The 11,727-nt window shown below is 56.0% G+C and overlaps 1 protein-coding gene across 1 annotated transcript; it reads right to left on the bottom strand.

Annotated features, from left to right (window-relative positions):
• LOC136303424 (zinc finger protein 850-like) lies at nt 1-10,563 on the bottom strand. The gene is made up of 3 exons (XM_066207095.1): nt 10,070-10,563; nt 3,961-5,084; nt 1-1,460 (listed from the first exon to the last, which is right to left on the bottom strand). Exons 1-3 carry the CDS (start codon nt 10,561-10,563, stop codon nt 1-3), a joined length of 3,078 nt encoding a protein of 1,025 aa, XP_066063192.1.
• Between the last annotated feature and the right edge of the window lie 1,164 nt (nt 10,564-11,727).

Here is an 11,727-nt window from a genome sequence, read left to right as displayed (position 1 = left end):
TCAAGGCTGAGCTCTGTGAGAAGCTCTTCCCACACTGGGGACACTCTTGGGGCCCTCCCTGGTGTGGATGCGCCGGTGGATGATGAGGTTGGAGTTGTGCCTGAAGCCCTTCCCGCAGTCGGGGCAGCGGAAGGGCCTCTCCTCTGTGTGTGTCTGCTGGTGTTCAAGGAGCAGGGTGCTGGTCACAAACCCCTTCCCACACTGGCAACACTTGTAGGGCCTCTCCCCAGTGTGGATCCTCTGGTGGATAATCAGGTTGGGTGTGTGCCTAAAGCTCTTCCCACATTCCCCACATTCGTAGGGCCGTTCTCCTGTGTGGATCCTCTGGTGGCTGATCAGGCGGCACCGCCAGCTAAAGCTCTTCCCACATTCCCCACACTCAAAGGTTCGTTCCCCAGCGTGGGTCATCCAGTGATGGATCCGGTTGGACCCCATGCTGAAGCTCTTCCCACATTTCTCACTCTCATTGAGTCGTTCTCTGGTGTGGATCTTCTGGTGCTGGATGAGGTGTGAGCTCCGCTTGAAGCCCTTCCTGCAGTCGGGGCAGTGGAAGGGCCTCTCCTCTGCATGTGTCTGCTGATGTTCAAGCAGCAGGGTGCTGGTCACAAACCCCTTCCCGCACTGGCAACACTTGTAGGGCCTCTCCCCAGTGTGGATCCTCTGGTGGAACCTCAGGCTGCCGCTCTGCCTGAAGCCCTTCCCACACTCCCCACACTTGTACGGCTTTTCCCCAGTGTGGATGTTCTGGTGCTGGATCAGGTGGATTCTCTGGCTGAAGCTCTTCCCACATTCCCCACATTCGTAGGGCTGTTCTCCTGTGTGGATCCTCTGGTGGCTGATCAGACGGCACCGCCAGCTAAAGGTCTTCCCGCACTCCCCACACTCATAGGGTCGTTCCCTGGCGTGGGTCCTCTGGTGATGGATCCGGTTGGACCTCACGCTGAAGCTCTTCGCACATTTCTCGCTCTCATCGAGTTGTTCCCTGGTGTGGATCTTCTGGTGCTGGATGAGGTGTGAGCTCCGCTTGAAGCCCTTCCTGCAGTCAGGGCAATGGAAGGGCCTCTCCTCCGTGTGCGTGCTCTGGTGCACGAGGAGATAAGTGCTGGTCTGAAACCTCTTCCTGCATTGATCACACTCGTAGGGCCTCTCCCCACTGTGGGTCATCTGGTGACGGATCAGGTGGGATTTATGGCTGAAGCTCTTCCCACATTCCCCACACTCATACGGCTTTTCTCCGGTGTGGATCCTCTGGTGGCAGATCAGGTGGCACCGTCGGCTGAAGCTCTTCCCACACTCCCCACACTCGTAGGGTCTCTCCCCAGTGTGGGTCCTCTGGTGGCGGAGCAGGTCGCTCTGCCAGCGGAAGCTCTTCCCACACTCGGAGCACTTGTGGGGCTTCTCCCCATCACGAAGCTGCTCATGGACCACCAGCTCTGAGCTCTGGCTCCATCTCCGGCCGCCTTCCCGGCCCGGCCTGGCTCTTTCCTCCTCACATCCTCGCCAGCTGCGTTTGCAGCCCCTCCTCCTCAGGGATCTCCGGCCCTTTTCCTCCCCGTTGCATTCCTGCGCCATGGAGCCGCTCAAAACGGCCTCTGCCACGAGCTTCTGCCGCGGGGATTTGTCCTCCCTGCTCTCCATGCTCGGCTCCCTGTCTGGGGGAGGAAGGACAAGGACAGGATGGGATTTGCCTCCGTGTCACAGGGAAGGGGAAGGAGATCCCCCGTCTGCTCGGTGCCCGCCCTCCCCGGGCTGCGGCGAGTCCCAGGAACCCGAAAAGCTCCCCCCTCTTCTGTCTCCCCACCTACGGATACTGGGACTGACCGGGCTTATACTGGGACTGACTGGGCTCATACTGGGACTGACCAGTGTTATAAATGCATATTATAAACTTGGCTTTTTGCAAGATGTGTTCTATATGGTTAAGAATATTGTGTAATGATATAAGTTTTTTTAGTTCTGCTATTAGTAAAGAAAATTAGGCATAGAGGTACTAGATGATATAGTATGCTTAAACTGTCTGTTTGGTCAGGATAACATCTAGTGAACATGTAAAGGAGACTCTGCTATTGAGATACCAACTATCAGCATCTACCATCTGAAGAAAGTACGGACCAAGGCTCAACCTGGAGGTGATAAGGAAGACACAGCCAAGAAACACGCATGCCCTAAAACAGCGGACCCAAGGAGGGACCATGCAAAACAGTTCCCGGAATATGGAAACTAGTTTATGGAAAAATATGAACATTCAACAGGTTGATACAATGGCAATGGCATTTAAAGAATGACTCTGATACAGCAGAGTGTGGACTTGGCTAAATGCCAAGTCAACCGGCCAAACGTACTTAGCTTTTTTTTTTATCTCCTAACTGACTCATTTTCTATTAAACCTATTTCTGAAAATTTACATAGAAAGTGAACCTTGTTTTTCACAGACTGGGCTCATACTGGGACTGACCAGGCTCATACTGGGAGCAGCCACTGCCGGGACCGGGACACCCCAAAAACACCTCCCGGGGAGCCCCCGATGTCCCCCCGAGGGGCATCTGCTGCTCGGCTTTGGATCCCCGCGAGCTTCAAACATCCCCCCAACAAACCCCAAACCCAGGGACCCCCCCCGGGATATTTGGGGCGAGCTCCCCCTCCCCGGGCACCTGCGGGATGGGGGGCGATGATCCCGGCGGTGCCGCCAGTTCAGGGAGCGCTGGAGCCGCCGCTCCCTCCGCTCGTCTTCTCCTCCCGCTCCTGCTGCCGCTGCGCCTCTTCCTCCCTCCCTCCTCCTCCTCCCCCGGGCCCGGGCCCGGCCTGGGAGGGCGGGGCCAAGGAAAGGGCGGGAACTGGGATGGGAAAGGGGCGGGGCCAAGGGGACGCACGGTCCTAAAACCGCCCGGGTTCGCTTAAAATCGCCAGTTGTGCCGAAAATCCACCGTAAATCCACCAGGTTTAGCTTCAAATCATCCAAATGGGCCAAAAACCTCCGGGACCGGGACCGGGACCGGGACCGAGACAAGATCAGCACCGGAACCAGGAGCAACACCAACACTGAGACCGTCACCGCAACTGAGACCGGCCCCGCACAGGCACCGGCACTGGGATCGACACCGAAACCGGCACCAGAACTGGTACCGGAACCAAGACTGAGACCACGACCGACACTGCGACCGGCGCCGGGAGCGCTCCGGAACCGGCCCCGGGAAGGCTCCAGGACCGCGGCCAGAACCGAGACCGGCAGCGCTCCGGGACAGACCGAGACCGGCACCGGAACCAGCTCCGAGACTGGCGCTGATCCGAAACCGAGACTGAGACCGAGCCCGAAACCGGGACGGGGATCGGACCCGGAATCGCTCCGGGATCGCTCCGGGGGCGCCGCGCTCGCTCCGGGGAGTTTTGGCCGCGCCTCCGGGCGGGACCGAGCTGGGAGACTCGGAGCTTCCCAAGGCTGAAAATGACTCCTTTAGTTTTTCGGAATGTGTCTCCCTTAGTATTTTACACAGACCAATCTGATTGGTGACAAAAAGACAAACCTCGTCAATCACATTGGTCAGACCAGAGGGACATCAAGAAGTCCCTCCTAGGAAAAGGAATGAAAAACAATGCTACAGTTTTTAGAAAAACACTCCTCTTGTTTACAGAAAATTCCCTGAGAAAAGAATTTCATAAAACCAAAAGATCTCAGGCACGAAAGCAGGGCTACAGTCTCTCTTGGCTTTTGCAGTACAAAGAGAGGGAGAAGAGAAAATAATTAAGGTCTAATCAAAAGGATAATCGGCAAGGTGACTTCCCAACACGGAACACAGGGAATGTGGGTCACCGGGGCTCTGCCCAATGGGGCTCGTCCAGTGGGGGCTGGAGCTGGAGCCGAGCTCGAAGCTCTTTCTGCACCGGGGGCACTGGCAGGGCTTTCCTGATGGTGCCTTTGTTGGTGTTGGGTCAAGGCTGAGCTCTGTGAGCAGCTCTTCCCACACTGGGGACACTCTTGGGGCCTCTCCCCGGTGTGGATGCGCCGGTGGATGATGAGGTTGGGGTTGTGCCTGAAGCCCTTCCCGCAGTCGGGGCAGCGGAAGGGCCTCTCCTCTGTGTGTGTCTGCTGGTGTTCAAGGAGCTTGCTGCTGACCCGAAACCCCTTCCCACACTGGCAACACTTGTAGGGCCTCTCCCCAGTGTGGATTTTTAGGTGCAAGCTCAGGCTGGCTCTGTGGCTGAAGCCCTTCCCACACTCCCCACACTTGTACGGCCTTTCCCCAGTGTGGATGTTCTGGTGCTGGATCAGGTTGATTTTCTGGCTGAAGCTCTTCCCACATTCCCCACACTCGTAGGGCCGTTCCCCGGTGTGGGTCCTTTGGTGGAGGATCAGGTGGGAGCTCCGGCTGAAGCTCATCCCACATTCCCCACACTTGTAGGGCCTTTCCCCAGTGTGGATTCTATGGTGAAAGATCAGCCTGGACCTCAGACTGAAGCTCTTCCCACATTCCCCACACTCATAGGGTCTCTCTCCGGTGTGGATGCTTTGGTGGCTGATCAGACTTGAACTCTGGATGAAACTCTTCCCACATTCCCTACACTCATAGGGCCTCTCCCCAGTGTGGATCTTTTGGTGTAGCCTCAGGCTGGCTCTCTGCCTGAAGCCCTTCCCACATTCTTCACACGTGTACGGCCTTTCCCCAGTGTGGATGTTCTGATGCTCAATCAGGGTGGCTCTCTCTGTGAAGCTCTTCCCACATTCCCCACACTCGTAGGGTCGTTCCCCTGTGTGGAACATCTGGTGGCGGAGTAGGCTGGACCTCTGGCTGAAGCTCATCCCACATTCCCCACACTCGTAGGGCTTCTCCCCAGTGTGGATCCTTTGGTGGAAGTTCAGGTTGGCTCTGTACCTGAAGCCCTTCCCACACTCCCCACACTTGTACGGCCTTTCCCCAGTGTGGATGTTCTGGTGCTGGATCAGGTTGATTCTCTGTCTGAAGCTCTTCCCACATTCCCCACGCTCGTAGGGCCGTTCACCTGTGTGAATGCTTTGGTGGCAGATCAGGCTGTTGGCCTGGCTGAAGCTCTTCCCACACTCGGAGCACTTGTGGGGTTTCTCCCCATCACAAAGCTGCTCGTGGACCACCAGCTCTGAGCTCTGGCTCCATCTCCGGCCGCCTTCCCGGCCCGGCCTGGCTCTTTCCTCCTCACATCCTCGCCAGCTGCGTTTGCAGCCCCTCCTCCTCAGGGATCTCCGGCCCTTTTCCTCCCCGTTGCATTCCTGCGCCATGGAGCCGCTCAAAACGGCCTCTGCCACGAGCTTCTGCCGCGGGGATTTGTCCTCCCTGCTCTCCATGCTCGGCTCCCTGTCTGGGGGAGGAAGGACAAGGACAGGATGGGATTTGCCTCCGTGTCACAGGGAAGGGGAAGGAGATCCCCCGTCTGCTCGGTGCCCGCCCTCCCCAGGCTGCGGCGAGTCCCAGGAACCCGAAAAGCTCCCCCCTCTTCTGTCTCCCCACCTACGGATACTGGGAGTGACTGGGCTTACACTGGGAGCAGCCACTTCCAGCACCGCGACTCCCGAACCCTCTTCCCGGCCATCCCGCCCCTCCAGCCCCTAACGGGGTCCCGGCAATCCCAGGGGTCCCCCCCCTCTCGGGGTCCCCGCTTTGCGGTTCTGGGCTCTCCTCTCTCTGGGCTCCCGCTCAGGGAAGCGGCGGCTCTCCCGGGCTCCCCAAACCCGGTGTTCCCCCGCCCCCCGCCCCGGCTCTGCCGACACCGGGACACCCCAAAAACACCTCCCGGGGAGCCCCCGATGTCCCCCCGAGGGGCATCTGCTGCTCGGCTTTGGATCCCCGCGAGCTCCAAACATCCCCCCAACAAACCCCAAACCCAGGGACCCCCCGGGATATTTGGAGTGAGCTCCCCCTCCCCGGGCACCTGCGGGATGGGAGCGATGATCCCGGCGGTGCCGCCAGTTCAGGGAGCGCTGGAGCCGCCGCTCCCTCCGCTCGTCTTCTCCTCCCGCTCCTGCTGCCGCTGCGCCTCTTCCTCCCTCCCTCCTCCTCCTCCCCCGGGCCCGGGCCCGGCCTGGGAGGGCGGGGCCAAGGAAAGGGCGGGAACTGGGAGGGGAAAGGGGCGGGGTCAGGGACAGGGCGGGAATCGTGAGGGCAATGGGCGTGGCCGAGGGGACGCGCGGTCCTAAAAGGGCCCGGTTCGAACGAAAAGCATTCAAACGGGCCTGAAATTGTCTAAAGAAGCCTAAAATCCACCCTTACACCGATCAGGTTTGGCCTCAAATCACCCTAAGAGGCCTGCAATCCCCACAAAGTGGCCTAAAATCACCCAAAGGGCACTAAAAGCCACCTTATAGCCACAGGGTTTGGCCTGAAATCAGCCACTTGGGGATAAAATCATCCAAAGGGGTCTAAAACCAGCCAATGCGGCCTAAAATTGCCAAACGTGGTTTCAAACCCACACAAAATGGCCAAGAATCCCCTCAAATCTCCTAAAAGGCTGTGAAATCCTCCCTGAAAATACCGGGTGTGGCCTAAAATCAAGAAAATGTACCTAAAGTCCACCCTAAAACCGAACAGATTTCAACTAAATTCACCCAAATGGGACTAAGCCCCACCGAAATGGGCCTAAAAAACATTCAAAGGGATCAGAAATCCACCCTAAAACTGCCCAGTTTATCTTAAAATCACTCAAATGGGACTAAACCCCACCAGATTTTGCCTAAAATCAGACAAAGGGGCCCAAAATCCACACTAAAAGGCTCAAAACCCCACCCTAAACCTGCCCAGTTTGGCCTAAAATTACCCAAACCCGCCTAAAATCTCCGGGACCTGGACCCAGACCAAAATCAGCAGCAGAAGCGGCACCAGCACCAGGAGTGAGACCGACACCGGATCCGAGACTGGCTCCGAGAGCGGCACCGCTGCAGGACCGGGACCGGAACCGACAGCAGCACCCGCAGCGGCGCTGCACAGGCACCGGGACTGCGGCCGAGACCGGGACGGAAACCGGCACCAGAGCTGCCACCGGGACAAGACTGAGACCGGGACCGCAACCGGCAAAAAACGGCCCAAAAGTCACCAAACACGCCCCTAAAGAGACCGACAGTGCCTGAAAGGTGCCAGAAAATGGCCACAAAATGGCCCCCAAATGACCAAAACCTGACTAGAAATGCCCCTGAAATTACAAAACATGTCTCAAAATGATTCAAAGCGTGACCAAAAATGACCCAAGAGTGACAGAAAATTGCCCAAAATGCCGCAGGATGGGGGAGAGCCTGGAGAGACACAGAATTCCCAAAAATTTTTTTAAAAAATCACCCCAAAATTGCATAAAAAAGGAAAATTATTTTTAAAAAATCCTGAAAAAAGCCTCAAAATAGCTCAAAAAAGAAAAAAAGCCAGAAAATGCCTGCAAAACTTCCAGTAATATTCCCAAATTTTCCCAGACTACCCAGAATTTCCCAAATTCCCCAAAATTCCCCAGAAATTCAACCAAACTCCATCAAAAATCACCCCGAAAATGAAAACAAACAAGCCAAACAAACCCTTCAAATGCTCAGAAATATTTTTTAAAATCCCTCAAAACTCCACAAAAATTCCCTGAAAACTCCCCAACTCCTCAGATTTCTCAAAATTCCCAACATATAACCCAAAGAAGCCCCCAAATAACAACAGAAAACAGTCTAAAAATGCAAAAACACCACCCCAAAATTCCTAAAAATATTTTAAAAATCCCCGAAAGCACCCAGAAAGTCCCCCAAAATCCAAAGAAAATTTCCCGAAACTTCCACAAGTCACAGAATTCCTGAAATCCTTGACAATTGCCAAAATTTCCTACACGTGCTCTCGATGAAGTGGTGCAGCAGGCAGGACTTGCTCGTGCCGGTGCTGCAGATCACCAAGAACTGCCGGAACTTCCCACATTTGGTATCAAAATTCCCCAAAATCCCCTCTAGAGATCCCAAAATTCCCACACTTGGACCCAAAGTCCCTGCTTTTGGATCCAAAATTCCCCCAAAATTCCCCTCAAAATTCCCAATAGAGGCCCCAAAATTCAAAAAAGTTCCCAATAGAAAACCCCAAATTGCCCCATTTGGACCTCTACATTTCCAAGAATTCCCTGTACAGAGCCCAAAATTCCCTCCAAGGATCCCAAAATTTCCCTACAGAGATCCCAAGACCCTCCCCAAACCCTCTATATGCTCCCCCAGGCTCCCATAGAAGCCCTATAGACCCACCCCAAACCCCTTTTAGGGACCCCCGCAGATCCCCTATAGACCCCCCAGACCCCCCCTAAATCCCCTATAGAGACCCCCAGACCCCTTCCCAATCCCCTGTGGGACCCTCCCCCCCAGCCGCTTTTAGGAAGCCCCAAGCCCTCCCCAAATCCCCTGCAGAGACCCTGAGATCCCCTAAATGGACCCTCAGACCCCTTCCAGGGACCCCCAGGCCCTCCCAAAATCCCCTAGGGAGACCCCCAGATCCCCTAGAGAGACCCCCAGGCCACGCTGAACCCTCTCGAGATCCCCTATATATCCCCTGGAGCCCCCTCAGAGCCCCTTTGGGGACCCTCAGACCGCCCCAAAACCCCACACAGGGACCCACGGACACCCCCACACCTCCCCGGAGCCGCTACAGGCTCCCCCAGATCCCCGACAGACCCCCCAAGCCCCGGAAAGGCCACCCAGACCCCAATAATCCCCAAAAGAGACCCCCAGAGCCCCGGACTTAGGGACGCCCCGAGCCCCTTTACGGACCCCTACGGACCCTCTATAGACCCCTCAGACCCCTATGGAGCCCCTATAGCCCCCCAAACCCCCTTTAGGGACGCCCAGACCGCCCTAAATCCCCTATGGACCCCCTTAAACCCCTTACAGACCACCCACTAAACCCCCTAAAGACACCCCCAGGTCGCCCCAGACCCCTAGAGATCCCCTAGAGATCCCCTAGAGATCCCCTATAGATCCCCTATAGATCCCCCATTGCCCCACCGTAGGTCTCGGACACGCCGGAGCCGGCTCGGGGGACCAGGAACAAAGATGGCGGCGCCCGGGGGAGCCACTTCTGGGTCATCTGCGCATGCGCTGGACGGAACGTGCCAGCAGATGGGCGGGACCCAAGGGAAAGGAGGCGTGGCCAATGAAAGGGCGGGGAACGAACGGAACGAGGCGGGATCAGAGAAAGGGCGGGAACTGGGAGGGGAAAGGGGCGGGGCCAAGGGGACGCGCGGCCCTAAAACCGCCGGGTTTGCCCTGAAATCCCCCAAAATGCGCCTAAAACTCTCCAGAGGGGCCTCAAATCCACCCTAAACCCGATCAGGTTTGGCCTCAAATTATCCAAATGGGATTAAAATCCCCACAAAGTGGCCTAAAATTACCCAAAGGGCACTAAAATGCACCCTAAATCTCCATGGTTTGGCCTCAAATCAGCCCAATGGGGTTAAAAGAATCCAAAGGGCTCTAAAATCCAACCAAGGGGCCTAAAATTGAACAAACTGGTTTAAAAAAAAACCCACACAAAATAGCCTGAAAGCACTCCTAAATCTCCCAAATGGGTGTAAAATCCAAACTGAACGTACCCGGTTTGGCCTAAAATCAACCAAAAAGATCTAAAATCACCCAACATGGCCTGAAAGCCACACAAAAGGACCTAAAATCACCAGAGAAGGACTTTGTTTGACATGAAATTATCCAAAGAGGCTGAAAATCCACTCATAAGGGCCAAAAATAACCAAAAAGAAGGGGCCTAAAATTTCCCATGCACACCTAAGATCCACCCATGTGGGGTGAAAATCATTCAAAGGGACTTAAAATCCACCAAAAATATCCCAGTTTATCATAAAATCACCCAAATGAACCGAAACCAGACCTGAATGGGCCTAAAATCATCCAAAGGGATAAAAAATCCACCCTAAAGCCCACCAGATTTGGCCCCAAACCACCCAAAGTTATCTAAAATCCACCCAACACGGAACACAGGGAATGTGGGTCACCGGGGCTCTGCCCAATGTGGCTCCTCCAGTGGGGGCTGGAGCTGGAGCCGAGCTCGAAGCTCTTTCTGCACTGGGGGCACTGGCAGGGCTTTCCTGATGGTGCCTTTGTTGGTGTTGGGTCAAGGCTGAGCTCTGTGAGAAGCTCTTCCCACACTGGGGACACTCTTGGGGCCTCTCCCCAGTGTGGATGCGCCGGTGGATGATGAGGTTGGAGTTGTGCCTGAAGCCCTTCCCGCAGTGGGGGCAGCGGAAGGGCCTCTCCTCTGTGTGTGTCTGCTGGTGTTCAAGGAGCTTGCTGCTGACCCGAAACCCCTTCCCACACTGGCAACACTTGTAGGGCCTCTCCCCAGTGTGGATCTTTTGGTGCAAGCTCAGGCTGGCTCTGTGGCTGAAGCCCTTCCCACATTCCCCACACTTGTACGGCCTTTCCCCAGTGTGGATGTTCTGGTGCTGGATCAGGTTGATTCTGTGGCCGAAGCTCTGCCCACATTCACCACTCCTGCTCTGGCCATCTGTGAGGTGATGATGTAACTGGAGAAGCTCCAGTCCAGAGGAGGAGCTATGAAACCTGGTTCTGGGGTGGAGTGGTGACATGGACTAAATTCACGCTCTTTTGATGCAGGGCATGCCCTGAAGTTGGATGGGCTGCCTGCATCTCCCAGCTGAGCATCACCTTCCGTCTCCTGCTGCCGCTCAGCAGCTTTTCACCAATCCAGGGGTTGGGATGTATTTGTTGCATCAGCAACTCATCAAAGAAAACTTGTTTTGCAGTCACAAGTACGTTTCAGATTGTTTTATTCCCGAGCATCCCTGACAACTAAACACTGAGCTTTTGTTGTGCCTGAGGGCAAGTGAAGCAGCAGCACGGTGGCCGAGGCTGAGACACGCGACCACCGTGCCAATTGCCCGGAGCGCCGTCAGGCAGTGCCGGGATCCCGGCTGCGGTTCTGGTCCCCACAACGGAGGAATCGCAGCCCCTGCCTCAGAGCCTGTCAGAAAGGCACCCAAGTGAGAGCAGAGGGAGGGCACCCTTCCAGTCTCTCTTGGGCATGGCCACAAAGCAGCCCCTGCTTCTCCTTCCTCCGCCTGTGTTTGGGGTGTGCTGACGGCAGCGCCAGCCAGGTTGTGCTCTGTGTTCCAAAGGCTGTGGAGAGCGGGCATGAAAAGTGCTGTGTGCACAGCGGAGAGTCCTGGAAGGTGCTGGCAAGAGCGTCCTGCGGGAACAGGGCTCTGGTCTCTGGCCGGGAACAGCCTGGTTTTGCTGCTGTGAGTGCAGGCAGGAGTGGAGGCAGGTGAAGAGGCAGCGGGCGGCTTGTGTTTGTAGAGGGCCTGGGGCTGCATGTGCGAACCTCCACCTGGAATCACACTGGGGGGAATACGAGCTAGAGCTGGAGCGCCTGGCCAGAAAGGACCAGAAGGAATTCAGCCTTGCCAGGGTTTCTTAGGAGTGTGTTGGTGTTCCCCAGGAAAGTTCCCAATGTGGGGAAATGCCTCTGGGGAAAAGAGACTTGCTTCTCAAGGAAAGCGCTTTCCATGGAGCTCCCAGTGAGGAAGGTGCAAGTGTCCCCCTTTAGCTGTCTGTGGTCCTTTCAGTCCTTGAGGCCTGTGGCACTTGGCAGATGGAGAAGGGAAGGGAGAAGGCTGTGAAGAGCAGGTTTGGAATCCACCTGGACCTGCAGAGACCAAGGCAAGCACCTGCAGCAGGGTGTGTTACCCCCACTGTGGACAGAGGTGTGAGCAGGAGCATCTCTGAACAGC

This window comes from Chamaea fasciata, unplaced genomic scaffold, assembly GCF_029207755.1.
Source record: "Chamaea fasciata isolate MVZ Bird 193981 ecotype frontalis unplaced genomic scaffold, bChaFas1.0.hap1 SCAF_33, whole genome shotgun sequence".
NCBI classification, from domain to species: Eukaryota; Metazoa; Chordata; class Aves; order Passeriformes; family Sylviidae; genus Chamaea; species Chamaea fasciata.
Note: the sequence above shows the minus strand (reverse complement) of the source record. Positions and strands in the feature narration are given on the sequence as shown.